The sequence below is a fragment of the Somniosus microcephalus genome, chromosome 1 (assembly GCF_052327205.1).
Source record: "Somniosus microcephalus isolate GS21.2 chromosome 1, FLI_Smic_1.0, whole genome shotgun sequence".
NCBI classification, from domain to species: domain Eukaryota; kingdom Metazoa; phylum Chordata; class Chondrichthyes; order Squaliformes; family Somniosidae; genus Somniosus; species Somniosus microcephalus.
In genome coordinates this window covers 137,285,410-137,311,843 of record NC_140987.1, presented here as the reverse complement: position 1 = coordinate 137,311,843, position 26,434 = coordinate 137,285,410, and the positions used below count along the sequence as shown (strand labels likewise).

At 45.7% G+C, this 26,434-nt stretch overlaps 2 protein-coding genes across 11 annotated transcripts in view; one reads left to right on the top strand and one right to left on the bottom strand.

The window, feature by feature from the left end:
* Nucleotides 1–26,434, top strand: part of pcsk5b (proprotein convertase subtilisin/kexin type 5b) — a 679,955-nt gene that overhangs the window by 88,289 nt on the left and 565,232 nt on the right. For all 5 annotated transcript variants that reach the window (XM_085986077.1, XM_085986086.1, XM_085986095.1 and 2 more), the window contains exon 6: nt 14,802–14,890. In XM_085986077.1, the coding sequence (XP_085842203.1) occupies nt 14,802–14,890 (89 nt within the window). The remainder of the gene's footprint in view (nt 1–14,801; nt 14,891–26,434) is intronic.
* The window catches only part of carnmt1 (carnosine N-methyltransferase 1), a 1,199,612-nt gene that overhangs the window by 792,465 nt on the left and 380,713 nt on the right, over nt 1–26,434 (bottom strand). The gene's annotated exons all lie outside the window — the stretch shown is intronic.

Genomic DNA, 26,434 nt, shown 5'->3' with positions numbered 1-26,434 from the left:
TGCCAGTCTTCGGCATCTTGGAGATCTAAGATGGCGCCTCCCGCACTTTGCCGCCTTCCCCGCTGGATTAATATGGCGCTTCCCGCGCTTTCTGCCTTTTCTGCTGCTGTCAGCGCTGTTGTTGGCGTTTTTATGCCTTGATGGCGACGCCCTATGGTCTTTGCGCGCTTCCCCCCCCCCCCCCCCCCCCCCCGCGCTGCTGCCAACGCCGCTCTCCGCGGTCCCCGTGGCAAACTGCAGCTCCTCCGCGGCTTTCTGCGCTTCTAATTTTTTCCTTTATTTTAATTACTGTTTCTGTCGTCAGAGCAGACCCTATGGGACACTTTCCTCCCTCTTCTCGGGTCTGTACGCTGCCCGGCTTCGTAGCACCAGCCGCGCCCTGTGTGCTCCACCCTCTCTCCTCTTTCCCGACAAAGCTGCTCGGCCCCGTTGAAAAGCCACCCGATCGAGCTCTAGCCCGCCGCAGCCCAGGAAGGATCATTGTACTACCTGCCACCAGCCCGATTAGCTGGAACACCATAGACTGGAGAAACAAGCCCAGCTCTCGACAGCCTCTCCTGCAAATCTTCGAATTCGATGAATCAGAGGGCGGTTGCCTACGGTCGACGCCCGTTTCCTGTGTCGTTTTTTTTCCTTTTTGGATTTCTTCCTTCTGGCTTCGACCTCCAATAACTTCGCTTCAGGGATGGATCCCCGTGAGGTGGTGCAGAACTGTAGGTAAGTTCGGATCTGTTCGTCGCCAATGTAATGTCCGTGTGTAATTGAGACACGGACTGCAGAAGTTGGTTATAACAGGTTTTTACTGAACGGAGACAAAGCTGGAACTACTATACAAAGTTACTACACAGGCTTATATACAGGGGTGGTCACTACTGGTACTGCAGTATACAGGGGCTGCAGAATATAGTTCCTTCTTCAAGGTACATACACTACACCTAGTACTTGTGTGGTGTGAATGTTACTTATCATACCAAGCCTGAATGTCGTCCAGTTTGTGCTGCATGCGGGCATGGACTGCTTCATTTTCTGTGGCGTTGCGAATGGAACTGAACACTCTGCAAACATCAGCGAACATCCCCACTTCTGACCTTATGATGAAGGGAAGGTCATTGATGAAGTAGCTGAAGATGGCTGGGCCTAGGACACTGCCCTGAGGAACTCTTGCATTGATGTCCTGGGGCTGAGATGATTGACCTCCAACAACACAACCATCTTCCTTTGTGCTAGGTATGATTCCAGCCAGTGGAGTGTTTTCCCCATGATCCCCATTGACTTCAATTTTACTAGGGCTCCTTGATGCCACACTTGGTCAAATACTGCCTTGATGTCAAGGGCAGTCAGTCTCTCCTCTCTTCTGGATTTCAGCTATTTTGACCATGTTTGGACCAAAGCTGTAATGAGGTCTGGAGCCGAGTGGTCCTGGCAGAACCCAAACTGAGCATCACTGAACAGGTTATTGGTGAGTAAGTGCCGCTTGATAGCACTGTCGACGACACCTTCCATCACTTTGCTGATTGAGAGTAGACTGGGGCGGTAATTGGCCAGATTGGATTTGTCCAGCTTTTTGTGGACAAGACATACCTGGTCAATTTTCCACATTGTCGGATAGATGCCAGTGTTGTATCCGTACTTGAACACCTTGACTTAAGAGGCGCGGCTAGTTCTGGAGCACAAGTCTTCAGCGCGGGATGTTGTCTGGGCCCATAGCCTTTGCTGTATTCCGTGCACTCAGCCGTTTCTTGATATCACGTGGAGTGGAGTGAATTGAATTGGCTGAAGATTGGCTTCTGTGATGGTGAGGACCTCGGGAGGAGGCAGAGATGGATCATCCACTCGGCACTTCTGGCTGAAGATGGTTGAAAATGCTTTTGCCTTGTCTTGTGCTCCCATATGCTGGGCTCCGCCATCATTGAGGATGGGGATATTCATGGAGCTGCTGCTTCCCGTTAATTGTTTTAATGGTCCACCACCATTCACGACTGGATGTGGCAGCACTGCAGAGCTTTGAGCTGATCTGGTGTTTGTGGGATCGCTTAGCTCTGTTTTATAGCATGCTGCTTCTGCTATTTAACGTGCATGTAGTCCTGTGTTTCAGCTTCCCCAGGTTGGCACCTCATTTTTAGGTATGCCTGGTGCTGCTCCTGCTCTTCTGCAGTCCTCATTTAACCAGGGTTGGTCCCCTGGCTTGATAATGGTGGAGTGAGGGATTGCCAGGCCATGAGGTTACAGATTGTGATGGAATACAATTCTGCTGCTGCTGATGACCCACAGCGCCTCATGGATGCCAAGTTTTGAGCTGCTAGATTTGTTCTGAATCTATCCCATTTAGCATGGTGGTAGTGCCACACAACACAATGGAGGTTGTCCTCAGTGTGAAGACAGGACTTCATCTCCACAAGGACTGTGCGGTGGTCACTACTACCAATATGCTGTCATGGACAGATGCATCTGCAGCAAGTAGGTTGGTGAAGACGAGGTCAAGTAGGTTTTTCCTTGTGTTGGTGTTCTCACCATGTGTCACAGGCCCAGCCTGGCAGTGATGTCCTTCAGGGCTCGGTCAGTAGTGATGCTACCGAGCCACATTGAAGTCCCCCACCTGTGCCACATTCTGTAACCTTGCTATTCTAAGTGCTTCTTCCAAGTAGTGTTCAAAATGGAGGAGTACTGATTCATCATCTGAGGGAGGGCAGTAGGTGGTAATCAGCAGGAGGTTTCCTTGCCCATGCTTGACCTGAAGCCGTGAGACTGAGGTCCGCAGTGAATTTTGAGGACTCCCAGGGCCACACCTTCCCGACTGTATACTACTGTGCCGCCACCTCCTGTGGGTCTGTCCTGCCGGTGGACAGGACATACCCAGGGATTGTGATGGAGGAGTCTGGGACTTTGGCTGAAAGTCTTGAGGAATGTGACATTGAAGTATTACAGCACTTGTCTCGACTCTCCATTCTACAGCGGAAAAAATATTGTGTTACCATAGGGCCCTGGTATTGGCATTGCTGCCCTCAAGTCTGTCAGCTTGTAGCTGGGGGTACCAATAACTCTTGTTTTTCTGCTCTCTAGCCCTACTCCACGTTAAATACAGGACTTTTGCACAAAAGGGAAGTTCTAATGATGGCATTTCTCCCCATGCAGCTGCTGGCATCACATTTTGGAACTTTGTTTCTTCAGATCAAATTGCTGGCAACAAATTGCTGGCAGAGCAAAACTATGAGGCCAAAACACAATTGTGAGTTTAATAATTCACTATTTGAGGATTTTCAAAATGTTAGCTGGTCACATCTGGTGAGGTGTGAAGGTTAGCCCACTTGGCACAGTACACTCTGTGCTTATAGTCGCTCTGAAGAAAATGTATTAAAACTTGATTAATTGTAAGGGCACGTGAGTGCTTTGCATAGCAGTGAAATGTGTGCTGCTCGTGAGCTATTTAGTCTACTTCATGGTAGCATCTCATTTCATTGCCTTCATTCACCTTGCCCAGACCAAATGGGGAAAAAAATTACTTCTGTGAGTGAATACTCAAATCTGCGCTCAACAGATAAGTTTAATGGGCCAGATATTCTGATCCCTACGGGTGGGTACACGCTGTGTACCCACCCGTAGGGACATCGGAAACGCCGGTTTTAGGCATGCACTGTGCATGTGCTGGAAACCGGCATTTCCGATCTGCAAAAAAGCTCTTCACATTCTCTGGCTGCCCTGGAGCAGGGCCTCTGTGGGTGGAGAGTTCTGCTTTGTGGAGACCCTCCGCCCGCAGCAAACATTTACAATTCTTGCACCTGGTAAAAGCAGGTGTAAGGCCTGCTTTTACCAGGATAAGAGTTGAAAAACGTTTTTTAAAAAATAAAAATTTTTAATTAAAAATTTCCACTGATTTATCATTTAAAAATACTTTAAAAAAAAAAAGATAAGTTTATGTTTAGCCCCGTAAAAGAACTTTAATTTTTTTCAAAAATTTAAAGTTTGTTTAAAATAGTTAACTTATCAAGTCATTTTAAAAATGTGTTTTAAAAAAAAAAAAAAAAAAAAAATATTTGAAGTTTTACTATGTTTTGGGGTGATCTCCATTGTACAAAAAAGGTGGCCCAACTGTGGCTAACAAGGGAAATTAGGGATAGCATAAGATCCAAGGAGAGGACCTATAATTTGGCCAGAAAAAGCAGCAAACCTGAGGATTGGGAGCAGTTTAGGATTCAGCAAAGGAGGAAAAAGGGATTAATTAAGAAGGGAAAAATAGATTGAGCATAAGCTTGCAGGGAACATAAAAACTGACTGTAAAAGCTTCTATAGCTATGTGAAGCGAAAAAGATTGGTGAAGTCAAGCGTAGGTTGGTCCCTTGCAGTCAGAATCAGGGGAATTTTATAATGGGGAACAAAGAAATTACAGACCAATTAAATACATACTTTGGTTCTGCCTTCAAAAAGGAGGACACAAATAACCTCTGTCGGGGAACATAGGGTCTAATGAGAGGGAGGAATTGAATGAAATCAGTATTTGTAGGGAAATGGTATTCGGGAAATTGACGGGATTGAAGGTCGATAAATCCGCAGGGCCTGATGATCTACATCCTAGGGTACTTAAGGAAGTGGCCCTAGAAATAGTAGATGCATTGCAGGTCATCTTCCAAAATTCTATAGACTTTGGAACAGTTCCCATGGATTGGAGAATAGCTAATGTAACCCCACTGTTTAAAAAAAGGTGGTAGAGAGAAAACCGGGAATTATAGACCAGTAAGCCTGACAGTGGGGAAAATGCTGGAGTCCATTATAAAAGATGTAATAGCAGAGCACTTGGAAAACAGTGACAGGATCGGACAAAGTCCACCTGGATTTACAAAAGGTAAATCATGCTTGACTAATCTACTGTAATTTTTTGAGGATGTAACTGGTAGAATAGATAAGGGAGAACCAGTGGATGTGGTGTATTTGGACTTCCAGAAGGCTTTCGATAAGGTCCTGCATAAGAGATTAGCGTGCAAAGTTAAAGCACATGGGATTGGGGGTAAGGTACTATCTTGGATAGAAAACTGGTTGGCAGTTGGAATAAACGGGTCTTTTTCCGAGTGGCAGGCAGTGACTAGTGGGGTACCGCAGGGATCGGTGCTAGGACCCCAGCTATTCACCATATATATTAATGATCTGGACGAGGGAACTGGATGTAATATCTCCAAGTTTGCAGACGACACAAAGCTGGGTGGGCGTGTGTGCTGTGAGGAGGATGCAGAAATCTCCAGTATGATTTGGACAGGTTGGGTGACATGGCAGATGCAGTATAATGTGGATAAATGCAAAGTTATCCACTTTGGTAGCAAAAACCAGAAGACAGATTATTATCTGAATGGCAATAGATTGTAAAAGGGGAAGTGCAACGAGACCTGGGTGTTCTTGTGCACCAGTCGCTGAAGGTAAGCATGCAGGTGCAGCAGGTGGTTAAGAAGGCAAATGGTATGTTGGCCTTCATAGCGAGAGGATTTGAGTACAGGAGCAAGGATGTCTTGCTGCAGTTGTACAGGGCCTTGGTGAGACCACACCTGGAGTATTGTGTGCAGTTTTGGTCGCCTTATCTGCGGAAGGATGTTCTTGCCATGGAGGGAGTGCAGCGAAGATTTACCAGACTGATACCTGGGATGGCAGGAATGACTTATGAAGAGAGATTGGGTCGATTAGGCTTATATTCGCTAGAGTTTAGAAGAATGAGAGGGGATCTCTTTGAAACTTATAAAATTCTAAGGACTAGACAGACTAGATGCAGGAAGGATGTTCCTGATGGCGGGGGAGTCCAGAACCAGGGGTCACAGTCTAAGGATAAGGGGTAAGCCATTTAGGACTGATGTGGAGGAATTTTTTCACCGAGTGGGGTGAACCTGTGGAATTCTCTACCACAAAAGGCAGTTGAGGCCAATTCATTAAATATATTAAAGAAGGAGTTAGATATATTTCTTAAGGCTAAAGGGATCAAGGGATATGGGGAGAAAGCAGAGACAGTGTACTGAATTTGGATGATCAGCCATGATCTCATTAAATGGTGGAACAGGCTCGAGGGGCCGAATGGCCTACTCCTGCTCCTATCTTCTATGTTTCTAATAGTTAGGCAACTAAATTATGATTCAAGACCGTCATGCCAGGGCGTAATCCAGCATCAACCACTGCCAGTTTTGCATTTAGAGAGTGCTTTGACCAGAGGTATGTGGTGCTACTGCCCTGGATGGTGGTCTTCAATATATGGACTGATGCCATCCAAGACATTTTTGTAGATCTCATCAACAGGCTTTGGATTCAACACTCCTCATTACCTGCTACATGTGCGGAGCCAGTACCATGTTTGTGCTGCTGGACCATACAAGTACTCTTGTGAATTGTTGTGAATCTTTGGAATTCTCTACACCAGAGGGCTATGAATGTTCAGACATTGAGTATATTCAAGACCGAGATTTTTGGATACTAAGGGAACCAAGGGATATGGGGACAGTGCGGGAAGATGAAGTAGATCAGCCATGATCTTATTGAATAGCTGAGCAGGCTCAAAGGGCTGAATGGCATACTCTTGCTCCTGATTTTTATGTTCTACTCTGGACTTGTTTCAGATCCATTGAACTGTTTGAAGAATTATTATTTGATGTTAAGGAAAAATAAAATCTCAATTGTTAATGAATATCATTGTCACTGTATCATGATCCCTGATTTGTGCATGAACAGGGGAGAGCAGCATACTGAGGTTGTGGGTCTCGTGAGCACTGCTCTCCTGGAACCCAAATGCTAAGATAAAAATTAATTGGCCTGGAATTTCTGCTAAGGGCGCAATCGGCTAGTTTTGCTGAACTGAAATTGTGCCCAAGTTTCCGTGCATACTCGTTGCATTAGCCCAAACACACAATCCCCTGTGAATTAGTGCAATCAAGCCGTGTGAGGAGGAGTAGTAGTAGAGTAAAATGAGGGGAGTGGGATTGTCGGGAAATGAGCCATTTTTCATCATTTTAAGCTAATTGGTTCTGCAGCAAGGCAAACCTGTAGCTTCAACTGACTGCTGTTCACTGCAGGTGAGGTGATTAACACTGGATTCATGTGACCATGGTTGCATGTGCGCCTGTGAATCTAGGCACAATGTGATGAACCCTCCAAATTGAGCAGAATCAGTGGAAACTTGCCTTTCTGACCTGGGGCCATGGCTAGTTGTATGGCCAGGGACTAGCTTAGGTGAAGACTTTGTTGAACTCACTTAAGATTGCGGATACTTGGGTGTAATGTAGTTATGGGCACAACTTGCACTTAAAATTCTGCGTTTTTTTTTGTGCAATTTGATTTGATTCGATTCCGCCCAGGTTAAGGGGTTATCTGGGAATCGTGGAAACGCTAGACTATTATTTTCCACAGATTGGCTCTGGCGCATCGTTATCTCCATAATCAAGCCTACCCTTGATGCTATAAGAACTGTTTAAAAAAAATAAATAAATAAATAAATAAATAAATAAAAGGAGGTCCAATAGTGAGACTTTAAATTGTATTTATTCTATTAGTAATGCTCTAGTGAAATTACATCATATTGCACCAGATCCTTAAACAGTTTCCAGGAGTTGTATTTTGTTCTGGTTATTGCTTTGAAAAATGGATGCAGTCAAACCTCTAGCAGTATTGCCCCGTCATTGTTCACTGAAGTTTCAAGCCATCTCAGCTGGCAAAAGTAGAAACTATTTAAATGTATTTTGTGTAATATTTTAATATAGCACACCCCCAGTGATATTGCTACTGGGATGTTGGATGCTATGCTGCCTTATAAAGAAAGGAGCATTATATCATGCAGTGCAAAATCTATTTGACTGCCAAGGGTCAGCTGTTTTGAATCAGGTCTGTCTTATTAAGGCCATAAAGCCTAATTGCTATCAATAGGTACAAACATGTCAGTTTGAGATGAATTGGGTTTTTCTCTTTATTTTGTCACTTTGTTTTGCCTGGTTTCCTATCTGTTCAGGTGTAATGTGTTGCTACTTCATAAACAAAAGAAAAACTGCACAGCCAATGTCATAGCTGAGCTGAGATGCCTGAAATGTGTTGGCGGCTTCCCAAGTTTTGCAAGATATTTTCTGTTGCTTAGGTTATGGTCTGTTCATGGCAAATAATCGATTTTCGGTAGTGAGATGGAGAAATTTGGTGTTTTGTCTGTCGCACCTGTCTATCTGCCGAGAGAGAATTATATTGGCAACCAAGTGTAGGATTGCAGTGCAAAAGTCAGTATTTTGAGATGACCATGTACTGCGGGTGAAGTATTCAGCTCTTCAGTGTGATGCTGAATATCAAATGGCCAATACACCAGTAATTTTAAAATATATACAAAGTAATCTGATTGATTGAAAATGGGGAACTAGGTGCAGTCTTGGTGCCAGTTGCTACTTTGTAAACTACAGTATGACTAATGCAGGCATGTGGGTTTTGTCCCTCAAAGCATGATATTACCGATGCATAGTACCATCATTGACTAATGTGTCCATACCACATCAGTAGCCCCTAGCTCCTGCGCACTACATAACTGAGCGTGACTTTTGGTCTTTGATAATTGTGAATGAATGGAGCATCTTTTGAAGTGTAAAGTTAAGAATGCTGATCCTGAGAAAGGAACAAGTATAGTCAACAAAAAAACTGGAAATGCAGTCCTTCCTACTTAGACTTAGGATCACTTTTATTGGTTCTGATGAAAATCTTCAACTGAGGTATGTTTCTTGGAAAGCAGGGGAGCACGCATGGTACATGAATCTCCAAAGTGGGGTGGAGGCGATGGAGCAAAAGAAGTTTGGGTACTTCTGAATTGGCAAATCCAAAAAGCTCCTCATTACCACCGTCTCAGGGCAACTAGTGATGGGCACTAAATGCTGGCCTTGACACCAATGCACACATCCCACAAGATTTTTTTTTGTAAAATCATGTCATCTGTGGTAAAATAGCCAGCTGACATTCACATATGAAGATTGAAGTACTCTGACAACATCTGTGGAAATGTATCATACCATAAGTTACTGTTTTCAGAAGAGAAATGCTTGGAATATGAGGGAAGACTGGTCCTGTACTTTCTAATTGTTAACTTGCGTGTATGTATAGGTAACTGTGCCAGTGCCACACTAGTAAGTTTATTTGAAAGATTGTAGGTGTCAAAATTCCCTTTTATGTTTAGGGGTAAATGTGTTTAACTGCACTGGCTGTCCGCTTGATTATATTTGAAGAAAGATTCTTTAAATGACTACTTTACTCCAGGAAAGATGCAGCTAGCCAGGCTCATCCCTTGATACTGGAACGGCAGTAGACTGACATTCTGCAAGTATGTGGTCTGATTCTAGTTAGCCTCATTTATTTGTTTACATATTTGCAGTACTTTTATTCAAGAATACCTGATTTTTAAAGTATTCCCAGAAGCTGTTTTTTCTTCCTCCTGATGTGTTCTGGTTAAGGAGTTACTCAAGATTTATAGCCAAATCTGTGCTTTTAAATTTGAGCCATCAAAGAACTTGGTGCAGTGGACTGATCTCCAACATGCTGTGGCACTCCAATTTACCACTAATAAACATCACCTTTCTGAAAAACAATTTCATGTAAAGCATTAATGCAAAATAGATGATTTGAAATTCAGGAATTCACTGATTTTTTTTTCTTCATATACTGTTAATATTTAAACAGAACACCAATGCCCTTCCAAATTTAGTTCACTGAAGCAGATGTTCACTTAAGAAAAGCCCACACATCAGAAGGATTTAATTAAACTCTTGACATACCCTTGGCTCTTGAGACTTCGGTGTTTCAGGTTATTGTACATTTCTGGTTGTCAGAATCTCTTTTTTGTTTTTAAGTCTTTTGGAATATCCCTAAGGATCCCACTTTTAAAAAAAAAAAAGGCCCATCTATATGTCAATTTGATGCACAAAGGGAGGCTATCTGGCATCTGTGGTTCACAAGCTTCACATTCATCATAGCAAAGGTTTAGAAAAATGAACCTCATTTAATGGGGCAAAAATGAGTTAGGACTGTTTCCAATGTGGGACATTACATCAGCATTTTCTTCTGACAAATTCTCCCTCCTGGTAAATTCTAGTTACCATCTTTTTATGCTGTGAGTTGGTTTCCTTTTTATATATGTAAGTATGTGGCTTGCAAGCCAGAAATCACCAACTTCTGGTCTCCTGAATCCTCAGAAGGATCGCTGTAGCTGGAAATGAGGTTTTTCTGAAACAAAAGGACAAGATTGGGGTGGTAATTAAAAGATGGTTGAATTTGGATTGAGTTTGATCATGTTGAGTGGTATAGAAGATTCTTATTGGTGATTTAGTCCAGAATTTCATTTTTTTCCTCTCCATTTTCAAATTACTTAAATTAGACCAATCCCACATTTTAATTTGGGGAAACCACATTTAAACATAGCGAGGTCAGCAGAATTGTATCCATCATTACTGCCAACTTTGTACATGCCTAATAATGAGTAACAAAATAACTTAGAAAATTGAGTTATTAAATGCAGCTGGCATTGGCCTTTGCATGTGTATTATGGCCAACATGTCACATCTCAATGGAACTGAAAATACTTGAAATGGAGTTTTATATGATACATAACATAAGAAATAGGAGCAGGAGCAGGCCAATCGGCCCCTCGAGCCTGCTCCGCCATTCAATAAGATCATGGCTGATCTGATCCTAACCGCCAATCCACTATCATAGAACCATCTCCTGAATCTAACAGAATTAGACACACGAAATAGGAGCAGGATCAGGCTACACGGCCCCTGGGCCTGCTCCGCTACCCACCGGGCCATGACCGATCCGAACCTCGTCTCATGTCCAAATTCCTGCCCGCTCCCCGTAACCCTTAATTCCCTTTTACTTCTAGGAAACTGTCTATTCCTGTTTTAAATTTATGTAATGATGTAGCTTCTACAGCTTTTTGGGGCAGCATATTCTATGGACCTACCACCCTCTGAGTGAAGTAGTTCCTCCTCATCTCAGTTTTGAAAGAGCAGCCCCTTATTCTAAGACTATGCCCCCTAGTTCTAGTTTCACCCATCATCGGGAGCATCCTCCCCGCATCCACCCGATCCAACCCCTTCACAATCTTATGTTTCAATAAGATCGCCTCTCATCCTTCTGAACTCCAATGAGTAGAGTCTCAATCTACTCAACCTCTCCTCATATGTCCATCCCCTCATCCCTGGGATTAACTGAGTGAACCACCTTTGTACTGACTCGAGAACAAGTATGTCCTTTAAGTATGGACACCAAAACTGTACGCAGTATTCCAGGTGCGGTCTCACCAATACCTTGTACAACTGAAGCAATACCTCCCTATTTTTATATTCTATCCCCCTAGCAATGAAAGCCAACATTCCATTGGCCTTCTTAATCACTTGCTGCACCTGCATACTAACCTTTTGAGTTTTGTGCACCAGGACCCCCAGATCCCTTTGTACTTCAGTACTTCCCAGTTTCTTGCCATTAAGATAATAACTTGCTCTATGATTTTTTTCCTGCCAAAGTGCATAACCTCACACTTTCCAGTATTGTATTCCATCTGCCAAATCTCTGCCCACTTACTTAGCCTGTCTATGTCCTCCTCACTCACTACTTTCCCTCCCATCTTAGTATCATCTGCAAACTTTGATATGTTACACTTGGTCCCCTCCTCCAAATCGTTAATATAGATTGTAAAGAGTTGGGGACCCAGCACTGACCCCTGCGGAACACCACTTGTTACTGATTGCCAGTCTGAGAATGAACCATTTATCCCAACTCTCTGCCTTCTGTTAGATAGCCAATCCTCTATCCATGCCAGAATATTACCCCTAATCCCGTGATTTTTTATCTTAAGCAATAATCTTTTGTGTGGCACCTTGTCAAATGCCTTTTGGAAGTCTAAATACACTACGCCCACTGGTTCCCCTTTATCCACCCTATATGTTACTTCCTCAAAGAACTCCAGCAAATTTGTCAAACATGACTTCCCCTTCATAAAACCATGCTGACTTTGTCCTATTAAATTATGATTATCCAAATGTCCTGTTACTGTCTCCTTCATAATGGACTCCAAAATTTTACCTACCACAGATGTTAGGCTAACCGGTCTATAGTTTCCAGCCTTCTGTCTACTGCCCTTTTTAAATAGGGTGATGGCTATAAATCAATAAATGGTTCATCACCTACACACTTTTTGATATTTCAGAGAATTGTACTAACATCACTCCTTGCTAAAGGATTTACTGAATGATGACCCTTCCTGAGAGCTCAAAATTGTGGGTCTATTGAAGGAGCGCACTCCATAAGAGAAGACACTTTTTTTTCTTTGAGGGAGGAGAGTCAGACGATTTGTGCATTATTTTTGTCAGAACATCTTGCACAAGCAACACAATGTGTTTTGATGAGATCATCAAACACTGCAAATAAATAAGAAGTTTGCCAAATATTTATTCACAAAAGAATGTGCCTCTTTAAAGTGCCTCATTTAATTTCCATTAAAAGAAAAACATTTTTTAGTAAAACAGTATTTTTGTGTATAAACTATTTACTGTGTTCAGTTTTGCCGCTAAACAACACACTGGAGAAACCCAGCAAATAACTAGTAACTGCTTGTTGAATATTGAATTCATACCTTGCCATGTAACCTCCACTTACTTATTCTCCTGTATACCTAAGCAATAGGTCTGTCACCCAGCAATGGAGAAAGGGGCAGCGCTCCTTTCTGGAGGTTTTTGCTGTCAAGTCAAATGATCTTCCTCCATCACATGCTGCATAAAATTCCTGCCCACAGATCATTTTCTTAGTCGTCCCCCACCACACTTCAGTTGCCGTCAGCCCTATTGCAGCTCCTCTCCTCGGAGTAGGAAAAGATGTGTGACTGTGACTTTCCTCTCTGAAATTGAAATATTCCAACTTGTGAATGATTTTTGCTTTCATAGAAGCACTCATGGTATTTTGTTTGGCACCTTGATTGGGTTATTCTTGAACCGTAATTACAAATGTAACCTACAGCTGTGCCAATTTTACCTTCCTTAAGTTAACTGTGCTGAAATTCTCTCTAGTATAGTTTTCTTCAGATTGGTTGCTGATGTTGCTGCTCAGACATCTTTGTAGCTCTGGTGCACAATATTAATTAACTAAAAATTTGTGTAGATGGAGGCAGTTCTTTGTTTTCTTAGGTTAACTGAAGTATCATTACCAAATAACCAAGCAACTTGGTTCTAGCTGGCTACCTGGATTACACCTTTTTGATGTGAACTGGTGAGTCAGCAACCACTAGATCGAGGAAGCTCATTCAATGTTAGCTATAGTTTGTGAGGAATTGCCAGAGTCCACAGATTGCCATATACAGTATTAAGTAGTCCTTGTGCTTTGACTAAGCACAAATTTTAACACACATCAATGAACCCACTTGTGCTTTTTTGTTCTCGCACAAATTCGTTGGCATTTAAGATTTGATATTTGGTCTTATTCTGTCAATGCAGTTTTATTCTGTCAATGCAGTTTTTCTTTCACATTGGGATGGCTGACCAAAAGCTTGGCCAAAGAATTAGGTTTTAAGGAGCCTCTTAAAAGAGGAGAGAGAGATGGAGAGGATTCCAGAGCTTAGGGCCAAGGCAGCTGAAGGCATGGCCACCAATGGTGCAATAGTGGGGCAAAGGGAATGGGTGTTGCACAAAAAGCCAGAGCTGGAGGAATGCAGAGTTCACTGAGGGCTGTAAGCGGTTATAAAGATAATGAGGGGGCGAGGCAATGGAAGGATTTGAACACGAGAGAATTTTAAAATGAGGCATTGGTGAAATGTGAGTCAATGTAGGTCAGCGAGCACAGAAGTGATGGGTGAGTAGAACTTGGTGCAGATTAGGATACGGGCAGCAGACTTTTGGATGAGCTCAATTTTATGGAAGATGGGAGGCCAGTCAGGAGACCATTGGGATAGTTGAGTCTGGAGGTAACGGGTTGTTTTCAGTGACTCATTTTGGAATTCCAGTATGATTGCAGAATTGGCTATACTATTGAGTGAGTCTATCCATAAACCACAACTGCAATTTATAAAATGTGGGGTATAACATTAAACCCATCGCTGACCCTGATTTTGCTGTTGCCAGGCCCCAGAGCTGAATTTTAGTGAGACTGTGAAAAGGAGATCAGTTTATCAAAGTTCAGATGTTAGGTGCTCAAATTGCCATCTTGGAGTGCTTTCTGTAGTACATTTGAGTTTCATACCATATGTTTTTAAATAAATGTATGAGCAGCTGAGCCTTACAGGTTAGGTAGAACCCTTCCTTGATCCCCATCGTGTTGTGTAAGGCTATTCCAGTTAACATCAGTGCCCTGGATTGGGGAGAGGAACATTGACCCAGAGTTCATGCTCCTGGTGTCTATCCTGTGACCCCTGCTAGAAGTGCACATGTACAGATGTCAACTCAACACAATTTGGTTTAGTTGTAATACCCCAAGGCTTGAGTTCAATCTTTGCTCTACTGCTGGCTCCAGAACAGAATTTCACTCCACTGCTGTCTCCCATTTGAAAAGACAAAAATGTGGATAGTCAAGAGATATATTAAATTTGTAGATTATACAATGGGCTGAAAATGCAGTGAGGCTTGCCATGGCTGTTAACCCATGTCAGCCCTTTTAATAAAAGATAGTGTTCACTAATTGCAAAACTTTTGGATCAACAGTAAGGTAAAATTGAAGAGCTTTTTTTTTAAAGATTTAACCATTAGTACTTTGCTCCCCCTCAGGAATGGCCTGTACTATTGGAATTTCACTGTTTGGCTCCAGTGTGTAATGTGTTTTTTCTTCTGTGTGGCCCACAGGCATGGGACCCGGTGCGCAGGAGAGGTGGCAGCTGTTGCAAACAATTCGCACTGCACAATTGGAGTCGCTTACAATGCCAAGATTGGAGGTTTGTCAAATTTTCTCAAATTTTAAAATTAAACCGAAGACATTTGCAAAGAAATGGCCTGCGCTGGTTGGCTGGCATTTTAATTCTCCTTTGTGGCTCTGCTCACATGCTGATGGAAGGGTGTTTTGATTTTATTTTTTAAAGCACACACATTTGAAGGATGGTAGGGAAGGAAAAGGAGTGAATGGGTGGGGTATGGGCCGGGGCGCTATTTGTTCACCTTTTGGACCTGGATCAAAAGTTCATTCCAGACTGGGATGAAAGCTGTCTTTCTCTGCCAGTTGATGAGGCCATAAAGTAAATATGGATTTGAGCAGTCTCCATTTTCTCCAGTGAATTTGAATTTACAGCATCCAACTCCTTTATAATTCAGTACTAATCTTACACATGGGGTGACTGGGAAGCATTTTACTGGTTCAGTTGGAATGGGGTGGTGTCTATCCTAGTGCGTGGCTTAAATGGAAGGCTCTAGGTTTAAAACAACTTATCTCCACAGAGCACTCAAATGTTTACTGCATCATAACGTTGACTCTCTTGTATTATAACCCAGAGTTAAAGCTTGATTTCTTTTGTTCACTCGCATACTGTTTTCTGTTTGCTCTTGAAGAAACTGACTCCTGCTGGCAGCTGTCCTTTTGAACCTGACCCAAGTGGCCATTTTTCAAGTGTGAGCCAAGAGAGAGTTTTGGCAGGGTATTCAATCATGGGTGCAGGGTATTGCAGCTTTGAGCCTGATCCTGTTGCATAAGAACATATGGCCATTCATCCCCTTGAGCCTGTTCCGCCATTCAATTAGATCAATAACTTACATTTATATAGTGCCTTTAATGTAGTAAAATGTCCCAAGACACTTCACAGCAGTGTAATCGGACAATAAATTGACAGTCAAAAGGTGTCCAAAAGCTTGGTCAGAGATAGGTTTTTAAAGGGGAGGCGGGGAGGTTTAGGAAGGGAATGCCAGGGCATTATGGCTGAGCTGTACCTCAACTCCATTTACCCACTTTTGATCCATATCCCTTGATGCTCTTAGCTAATAAAAATCTGTTGATCTCGGTCTTGAAAATTTCAATTGACCCAGCATCCAAAGCTTTTTTTTGGGGGGTGGGGAGGAAAGAGTTCCACATTTCCACTGCCGTTTATGGAAAAAGTGCTTCCTGATTTCACTCCTGAATGGCCTAGCTCCAATTTTAAGGTTATTCCCTATTGTTTCTAGATTCCCCCACTAGAGGAAATAGCTTCTCTACCTACTCTATCAAATCTTATTATTTTAATCACTTCAATTGAAATGGATCACCCATCAACCTTCTAAACTCAAGGGAGTAAAACCCAAGTTTATTCAACCTGTCCACATAATCTATGCCATTAAACTCTGAATCATTTTGGTAAATCTGTGCTGTACTCCCTCCAAGACCAATCTATCCTTCCTGAGGTGCAGTGCCCAGACTGAATGCAATACTCCAGATTGTGTCTGACCAAGTTCTGTGCAACTGAAGCATCACTTCCTCCCCTTTAGATAAAGCGCAGAACTCCAGGTTACCTGGTAACCAGCTGGCAATAAAGTGTTCATGTTCTTCCAGTCTGCTAGTTGCTGCCAGTTATGCGGAAACATAGGCCCGTATTTTCCGATCTGAGGCTTCCTGCGTGCGGAGGCCTCCGATCTGGAAAAATCTAAGGACTTAGCTGAGGGCTCCCGAGGTCCGGACACTTCCGCTCCTGGGCCTCTCCAAACTCAAAATGTGCAGGGCCCACGTATCCTAGAGGCGCATGTGGTTCGCAAGCATCCCTGGGATCACGTGGACCATAGGGAGCCAATAGGAGAAGGGAATCTCCCTTCATATATTTGACTGATCTATCTAAGTGTATGAATGGAGATCACCACAAACACAAACATTAATAAAAACATTTTTGAATCACTTAAAATTAGTTGAAATTACAATAAATTAAATATTAAATTTAATTTTTTGAAAAAATTATTTTTTTACGGGGCTAAAAATAATGTTTCTAAAGCATTTTAAAATGATTGAAAATATTTTTTTAAACATTTTTCAACTCTTTTATGCTGGTAAAAGCAGGCCTTACACCAGAGAGCGGAACTATCCGCCCGCAGAGGCCCATCTCTAGGGCAGGCATCCGACCTGTGGAGCATTCTTGATGGATCGGAAATGCCGGTTTTCAGCACATGCACTTAGCATGCCTGAAACCGACATTTCCGATGTCCCTACGGGTGTGTACACAGCTCGTGTACACCCGTAGGCATTGGAAAATATGGCCCATTGTTTCAATAATGATGCACATCGCTTGATGAAAGTACTTGGATGTGAAAAAGCATGAGAGCTCAGACTTCGTTGTCTCAGCAACTGATCTGTAGTTCAAAACTGGCTTGCAGAATATTTTTTTTTTAACTGAAATAAAGATGCACCTGATACATTAGATGTGGCTTGCACCAGCATGCCAGGTTGGCAGGATTAGAAATGTTATCCACAGAAGTCAAGTGTACAGCGATATTGCCAGGACTTTCTTGGCACTTTGTCATTAAGGAAGTCTTCAGTGTTGCTGAGCTACAGGTGCACAGTCCGCTCCAGCTCCAGCTGTGCAGATGAGATAATGAACTGGTGTTGGAAGCCTCCAGAAGAAACATTGTGCATTCCATGCTGCTGAATTCAAACGACTGTTTGACAGTATTTAACTACTAATTATAGTGTGCTGTGTGTTTGTAATTCAAGGCTGGTATCTGGTCCCACTTTTTTTTGTTTTCTTAAAGCCAAGCTTGAGAGTGCACTCGTGGAACACCCTGAACATAAACCACACAATGGCATAACTGTCACATATTATGGGGTGCACAAACTAGAATCTGAATTGGCTTGTAATAAAGTTACTCTGCAGCCAGATAAATACAAAATCAGATAAGAACTGGTTCTAGCTTTGGTCAGTTTGGTGGAAAGGGTATTCTGCACAATAAGACCTGAAGTTTGTTCAATTCACAATCTTCCTATTCTTAAATGTGCAGTATAAACATAAACAGGCTATTTTTCTGGCTTTGTATCATCAACATGGAAACCACACAGGATAATAACTTTGCTAGTTGGAGCACAGGAATGCATAACTGACTGATTTAGATCACAGTATAACCCTGAATATTGCTGCGTGGCTCAGCAGTAAACTCGTTAGTGCAATCACATTAAAGACAGTTTTGAGGGAAATGGTTCACCACCTCTCTGGCTTAAAATTCACTGATCAAAAAAAAAGTTATTTTAGTTAGCAGAAACTTTTTTTGTGACTTAGTGGGCAAATGCAACTCTCTGATACTCCGCTATACTGACCAGGATGGTCTCCTGTTCAATCCTTTGTGCTGAGGTAGCTGACCTGCCCAGGGTGGTGATGGGGTGCTACAATTGGCCTCAGCACCTCCTAGATAAAGGAAGGGAATAAAAATCAGCCAGGGTAGGCCTTTGTTGGAAAAAGCACATTTGTTGACTGAATTGAACTCAGCTGTGGTGCCTTTCTTGCTGCCTCTTCCCCACCCAGTGGCTGTCTATATTGCCAACACTCACTGAAACCACTGAAGGGGTGCTGGCACCTATGGCACCAGCCTCCCAAGATTGAGGTTTCAAAAAAATTGGAAGGAGGGAAAAAATAATCTTGGAACGAGGAAATAAAAACCTGATGGTCAGTCAACAAAGTATAGATCTAATCAGAATGAACGTGAAGGTGTGCATGTACTACAAACACAATGGTGACCGTTCTGACGCAAGACCATGTCAAGTGTTAAACCCTGGGTTTTAAAATACTGTTTGTTTATTGACTAAGCAACTTTCTTTGGGTGAGGTGTTCAGATAAAGCTGGGGCAACTGGCTATAAAATTCATATCTGTAGGTGCTGTTTACATAATTAGGCGGAGCGGTAACAACAGCAACTTATATTTATATAGCGCTGTTAACGTAGTAAAACGTCCCAAGGCGCTTCATAGGAGCATTGTCAAACAAATTTTGACACTGAGGCACATGAGATATTAGAGCAGATGAAGGTAGATTTTAAGGAGTGTCTTAAAACAGGAGAGGTAGAGATTTAGGGAGGGAATTCTAGAGCTTAGGGACTTGGCAGCTAAAGGCACAGCCACCAATGGTTGAGTGATTAAAATCAGGGATGCTAAAGAGGCCAGAATTGGAGGCGCGCTGATATCTAGGAGGGCTGGAGAAGATTAGAGATAGGGAGGGGTGAGGCCATGGAGGGATTTGAAAACAAGGATGCAAATTTTTTAAATCGAGGCATTGCTTAACCGAGAGCCAGTGTAGGTCAGCGAGCACAGGAGTGATGAGTGAACGGGACTTGGTGAGAGTTAGGACACGGGCAGCAGAGTTTTTGCTGACCTCAAGTTTACGTAGGGTAGAATGTGGAAGGCCAGCCAGCAGTGAGTTGGAATAGTCAAGTCTAGAGGTGACAAAAGCAATAATGAGGTTTCAGCAGATGAGCGGAGTAGGGGTGAAGTCGGGCAATGTTAGAGGGGAAAATCGGTGGTCTTCGTTTTTGGCGTGGATATGTGGTCAGAAGCTCATTTCAGGGTCAAATATGACACCAAGGTTGCGAACAGTCTGGTTCAGCCTCAGACAGATGCTAGGTAGAGGGATGGAGTCAGTGGTGAGGGAACGGAGTTTGTGGCGGGGACTGAAGACAATGGCTTCGGTTTTCCTAATATTTAATTGGAGGAAATTTCTACTCATCCAGAACTGGATGTTGGACAAGCATTCTGACAATTTAGAGACAGTGGAGGTAAGATGTAAAAGCAAACCAAATAGGGGTTCGACTGGGTGGATGTGAGTAACTGTTTCCGCTTGGGTGAGTCTTGAATAATGGGGTACAAATATAAGATGGCCATTAATGGATCAAATAAAGAATTTAGGAGGAATTTCTTTACACCAGAGTGGTGAGAATGTGGAATAAAAACAGAAAATGCTAGAAACACTCAGGGTTACTGTAGTGTATGTACTTTGCAGAAGGAACTATATTCTGCAGTACCAGTAGTGACCACCCCTGTATATAAGCCTGTGTAGTAACATTTGCATAGTAGTTCCAGGTTACCTCCATTCAGTAAAGACCTGTTATAACCAACTCCTGCAGTCCGTGTCGCAATTATACACGGACATAATACTGGCGACGAGCAGATACGAACTTACCTGCAGTCTGCACCACCTCATGGGGATCCATCCCTGAAGCGGAGTTATCAGAGGTCGAGGCCAGAAGGAAGAAAGAAACAGAAGAAACGGGCGTCGACCGTGGGCATCCGCCTCTGAGTCAGCGGAGTTGAAGAATTGCAGGAGAGGCTGTCGCGAGCGGGGCTTGGTTATCCTGTCGATGGTGCTTCAGCTAATCGGGCTGGTGGCAGGTAGTACACTGATCCTTCCTGGGCTGCGGCGGTCTAGAGCTCGAGCGGGTGGCTTTGCAACGGGGCCGAGCAGCGTTGTCTGGAAGAGGGGAGAGAGGGTGGAGCACACAGAGCGCGGCCGGTGCTATGAAGCCGGGCAGCGCACAAACCCGAGGAGAGGGAGGCAAGAGTCCGCAGGGTTGTTCCGACGACAGGGAAATAATAAAAATTAAACGCGCAGAAAGCCGCAAGGAGCTGCAGTTTGCCACGGGAACCGCGGAGAGCGGCGTTAGCAACAGCGCGGGGGGGAAGTGCGCGAAGACCATAGGGCGTCGCCATCAAGGCATAAAATGCCAGCAACAGTGGAGAAGACAAAGCACGGGAGGCGCCATCTTAATCCAGCGGGGAAGAAGGCAAAGCGCGGGAGGCGCCATTTTGTTAAATCGGGGAAGAAGGCTGTGGTAAACCACTTTTGTTGTTCACTATCGTTACACTATAGTTATCACTGTTCTATCGTTACTCTATGGTTATCACTGTTCACACTGTTGTATCACTATACGAGGTCGCCTCTTGTCATGCTGTTATACCTGGGCTGACCACTGCTGACTCCGCCCATGGCTCCACCTACCTGCCCAGGTATAAAGGTGGTTGACTGGCTGGTATTCCTCCTTGTTGGATCCGATCACCCACGAGGGTGGGCTCTGTTATTTAGCCAATAAAAACCTATAGTTACTTTCTTAACTCGTCGCTTTTCATTGGATGAATTGATAAGTATATCAATTTTATTGGCTAAATTTTAAAATGTCAACACTTGACCAGTCAAACGACCAGTCAAACGACCAGCCAGACGCCCAGCTACAACAGCTACAGCAGCCAGCCTGGCTGCGAGCCCTCCGACCACCGTACCTGGATCTAAACCCACAGGCAGCAAACTCAGCCCTCGACTTCGAACACTGGCTGAGCTGTTTCGAATCCTACCTGGGAGAATCTGGCGTGCCTCAGAAATCCATGCTAAGAGTTCTGACCGCCCAAGTGAGCCCTAAAGTATTCGCACTCATCCGGGACCTTAAAACATACGAAGCTGCCATCAACCTGCTGAAACAACAGTACCGGAGCCCGGTAAACTCCATGTATGCCAGACACCTCCTAAGATCCCGCCCGCAACAGCCAGGAGAGTCGGTAGATGAATTTTTACGGGCGCTACAAGCACTCGGCAGGGACTGTGACTTTAAAGCGGTATCAGCGGCAGAAAATACTGAAGATAATGTCCGCGATGCCTTCGTGAAAGGCCTGCGGTCCGACTACGCACGGCAAAGACTTCTTGAAGCAAAGGACCTTGACCTGACCACAGCTGCAGCCCTCGCTCGCTCCCTAGAAGTGGCCCATCGGGACCTCGAGGCGTACTCGAGGTACAGTAATTTGCGACCCTGGGACTCTGGACCGACCCCGACCGCGATACCCCTTGCAGCGCCGCCCCTGGGACCTACCTCTGCGTCGGCGTCCCAGACCCGATCGGGACCGCCACCCCCGGTACCGGCTGCGACTTTGGACCCCTGCGATCGGGCCGCCGGCGGCTGCTTCTGCGGCCAGGCGAAACATCCTAGGGCACGCTGCCCAGCGAGAAACGCGACGTGCTCAAGCTGCCTGAAGAAAGGCCACTTTGCTAAGGCCTGCAGAGGCCAGCAGTGCCTCATGCGAGTTGTGGGGGCGGCCATCTTTCATCAAGGCCACAGATGCCAGCATCCCCACATGAGTCATGGGGGCGGCCATCTTTGATCCAGGCAACCGACACCAGCAGTGCCTCATGTGAGTTGTGGGGGCAGCCACCTTCTCCGCCATTTTGTCCAACCTCGTGGGCGCTGCCATTTTACCCTCCACGCTCGACCGCCACCTCTCCTCCGGACTCGACCACCGCCTCACCCGTAGACTACGGCAGCTCGCTGAGCCACACACTAGCCTCCGTCACACTGGAGCAAGCCCGCCCGCACCACCTGTCCAAGTCCATGATGGACATCAAAGTAAACGGCCGCGCCACGACCTGCCTGTTCGACAGCGGAAGCACGGAGAGTTTCATCCACCCAGACACGGTGAGCCACTACTCCCTCACTGTCCGGCCAACGCGCAACCGGATCTCGATGGCATCGAGGTCCCACGCCACAGACGTCAGCGGCTACTGTGTCGTGACCCTGTCGGTTAAGGGCACGGAGTATAAAAATTTTAAACTCCTCGTCCTCCCCCAGCTCTGCGCTGCCGTCCTACTAGGGCTGGACTTCCAATCCCACCTCCAAAGCGTCACTCTAGCATACGGCGGACCCCTCCCCCCACTCAGTCGACAACCAGCAGCCTTTAAACCGCCCACCGCGTAACACCTGCGGCCTATCCACCCTCAAGGTCCCACCACCTTCCCTGTTCGCTAACCTCACCCCCGACTGCAAACCCGTCGCTACCAAGAGCAGGCGGTACAGCGCCGGGGACAGAGCTTTCATTTGCTCTGAGGTGCAGCGTCTCCTGAAGGAGGGCATCATCGAGGGGAGCAGCAGCCCCTGGCGTGCCTAGGTCATGGTCGTTAAGACCGGCAATAAAAACCGCCTGGTCATCGACTACAGCCAGACCATAAACCGGTACACCCAGCTGGACGCATACCCCCTTCCCCGCATATCTGATATGGTCAATCAGATTGCACAATACCGAGTATTCTCTACCATCGACCTTAAGTCGGCCTACCACCAACTCCCTATCCGCCCTGAGGACCGCCAGTATACCGCCTTCGAGGCGAATGGCCGCCTCTACCACTTCCTTAGGGTTCCCTTCGGTGTCACCAACGGGGTTTCGGTCTTCCAAAGGGAGATGGACCGGATGGTTGACCAGAACGGGCTGCACGCCACGTTCCCCTATCTAGATAACGTCACCATCTGCGGCCGCGACCGGCAGGACCATGATGTTAATCTGGAGAGATTCCTCCGTACGGCCCAACGGCTGAACCTCACCTACAATAAGGAGAAATGTGTGTTTAACACCTCACGCCTTGCCATCCTCGGCTGCGTAGTAGAGGACAGAGTCATCGGCCCCGACCCCGAAAGAATGCGCCCCCTCATGGAGTTACCCCTCCCCCACTGCCCAAAGGCGCTGAAGAGAATCCTGGGGCTCTTCGCCTACTATGTCCAATGGGTGCCCAATTATGCGGACAAAGCCAGACCCCTCATGAAGTCCACATCCTTCCCCCTTACGGAGGAAGCATGCGCTGCCTTCTCCCTCATTAAGGGAGACATTGCTAAGGCCACAATGCACGCAGTGGATGAGTCCATCCCCTTCCAAGTGGAGAGCGATGCATCCGACTTCGCCCTAGCCGCTACCCTTAACCAGGAGGGGAGACCGGTGGCCGCCTTCTCAAGGACCCTACAGGGCCCTGAGATCCGACACTCGTCGGTCGAGAAGGAGGCCCAGGCGATTGTGGAGGCTGTACGACGCTGGAGGCACTACCTGGCAGGCAAACGATTTACCCTCCTCACCGACCAGCGTTCGGTCGCTTTTATGTTTAATAACAAGCTGAGGGGTAAAATCAAGAATGACAAGATCTTGAGGTGGAGAATCGAACTCTCCACCTATGATTATGATATCTTGTACCGACCAGGTAAGCTGAACGAACCCCCTGATGCTCTGTCACGAATTACATGCGCCAACGCGCAAATTGATAGACTTCAGACCCTCCACAACGACCTCTGCCACCCCGGAGTCACCAGACTTTACCACTTCATTAAGGCCCGCAACCTGCCCTACTCCATCGAGGAGGTCAGGACCATGACCAGGAACTGTCAGACCTGTGCCGAGTGCAAACCGCATTTCTTTAGGCCGGACAGAGCAAGCCTGATCAAGGCCACACCCGCCCCTTCGAGCGCTTGAGCATCGATTTTAAGGGGCCCCTCCCGTCCTCTGACCGTAATGTGTACTTCCTCAACATTGTTGATGAGTACTCCCGTTTCCCCTTCGCCTTCCCCTGCCCAGACATGACCAGTACCACGGTCATTAAATGCCTGAACGACCTCTTCGCCTTGTTCGGGTTCCCAAACTATATACATAGTGACCGGGGCTCCTCCTTCATGAGCGAGGAACTCCGCCAGTTCCTACTAGCAAGAGGTATTGCTGCAAGCAGGACCACCAGCTACAACCCTCGAGGGAACGGCCAGGTGGAAAGAGAGAACGCGACTGTATGGAAGGCCGTCCTCTTAGCCTTAAAGTCTAAGGGCCTCCCAACCTCCCGCTGGCAGGAAGTCCTCCCGGCAGCGCTGCATTCCATCCGGTCACTACTTTGCACTGCCATTAACGCCACCCCCCATGAACGAATGTTTGTTTTCCCCAGGAAGTCGACTACGGGAAGCACACTACCAACCTGGCTGACCTCTCCGGGGCCCGTCCTGCTGCGAAAGCACGTGAGGGCCCATAAAACGGACCCCCTGGTCAAGGGGGTGAACCTCCTGCACGCCAACCCTCAGTACGCCTATGTGGCATACCCAGACGGGCGGGAGGACACAGTCTCCTTGCGAGACCTCGCACCCTCGGGCATTCCGGAGACACCACCTTCACCACCCCCCCCCCCCCCCGACCCCCCCTGATTCCAGCTCAGGTAGACGGCATGCCGGAACCCCACGAGCCCTCGCCGACCACGCAGACACCAGCATCACCACCGGAGAATGCAACACCGCCGCTGCGACGATCGGAAAGGCTTACGAGGCCCCCGGACAGACTGACATACCAGAACTGGTAGTACACATCACCCCGCCGGACTCAAATCTAAACAAGGGGTGAATGTGGTAAACCACTTTTGTTGTTCACTATCGTTACACTATAGTTATCACTGTTCACACTGTTGTATCACTATACGAGGTCGCCTCTTGTCACACTGTTATACCTGGGCTGACCACTGCTGACTCCGCCCATGGCTCCACCTACCTGCCCAGGTATAAAGGTGGTCGACTGGCTGGTATTCCTCCTTGTTGGATCCGATCACCCACGAGGGTGGGCTCTGTTATTTAGCCAATAAAAACCTATAGTTACTTTCTTAACTCGTCGCTTTTCATTGGATGAATTGATAGGTATGTCAAAGGCAAAGCGCGTGAGGCGCCATCTTAGATTTCCAAGATGCCGAAGACTGGCAATATCACTGCCTTCGATAATGCAATAGAAGACTGGACCACGTATGTGGAAAGAGTCGAGGTATATTGCGAGGCAAACGAAGTAGCCGATGAGAAAAAGGCATCGGTACTACTAAACTTAATGGGCGCAAGAACGTACGGCCTATTGCGGGACCTGATTACTCCAGCCAAACCGAAGGCGAAGACTTTTAACGAAATTGTTGCTATCCTACAGGAACACCTAAATCCTACACCGCTGCTGATAGCAGAAAGATTTAAATTCCACAGGAGAAATCAGCATGAAGATGAGAGCAATGCTGATTACCTTACGGAACTACGCAAGCTATCAAAGCACTGCCAGTTCGGAGCAGGACTGGCAGATACCTTACGGGACAAATTTGTCTGTGGACTCCTGAGTGAAGGAACCCAGAAGAGGTTACACTCAGTGAAAGAGCTGACGCTAGATAAGGCTTTCAGCGTGGCAGTATCGTACGGAGCAGCAGCAAGGGGAGCTACGGAAATACAGCAAAAGCCACAGGAATACGGCACCCACGAAATGACACGGGAATTTGCAAAATGTTATCGCTGCGGCAGAACAACCCATGACCAGAAGGACTGCTGGTCCAAGGACAAAATATGCAGGCAATGCGGAAAGATGGGACACATTGCACAAGTTTGCAGGTCTGGGAAGAAGACCAACGACAACAAAAAGGCTACTAAGGACCCGTACAGGAAAGTACAAAAGATGACGGACAGTAGTTCCGAAGACCAGATGAGCGATAGTGAATCCGGGAACAAGAGACTAAGCTGTCTCAAACTTCACAACGTAATCGCAAAAGAGGATCACCGAACCATTTGGGTCACCCTCACGATAGCAGGGTCCCAAGTCAAAATGGAATTGGATACAGGATCAGCTCTAACCGTCATGAATCGACGAGACTACGAGCGGCTATTCTCACACATACCCTTGAAAGAGACATCCATTGTCTTGAAGACGTATACGGGGCAAAAAGTATACCCCAGAGGAAAAATAAGGGTGCCTGTCGAATACAACGG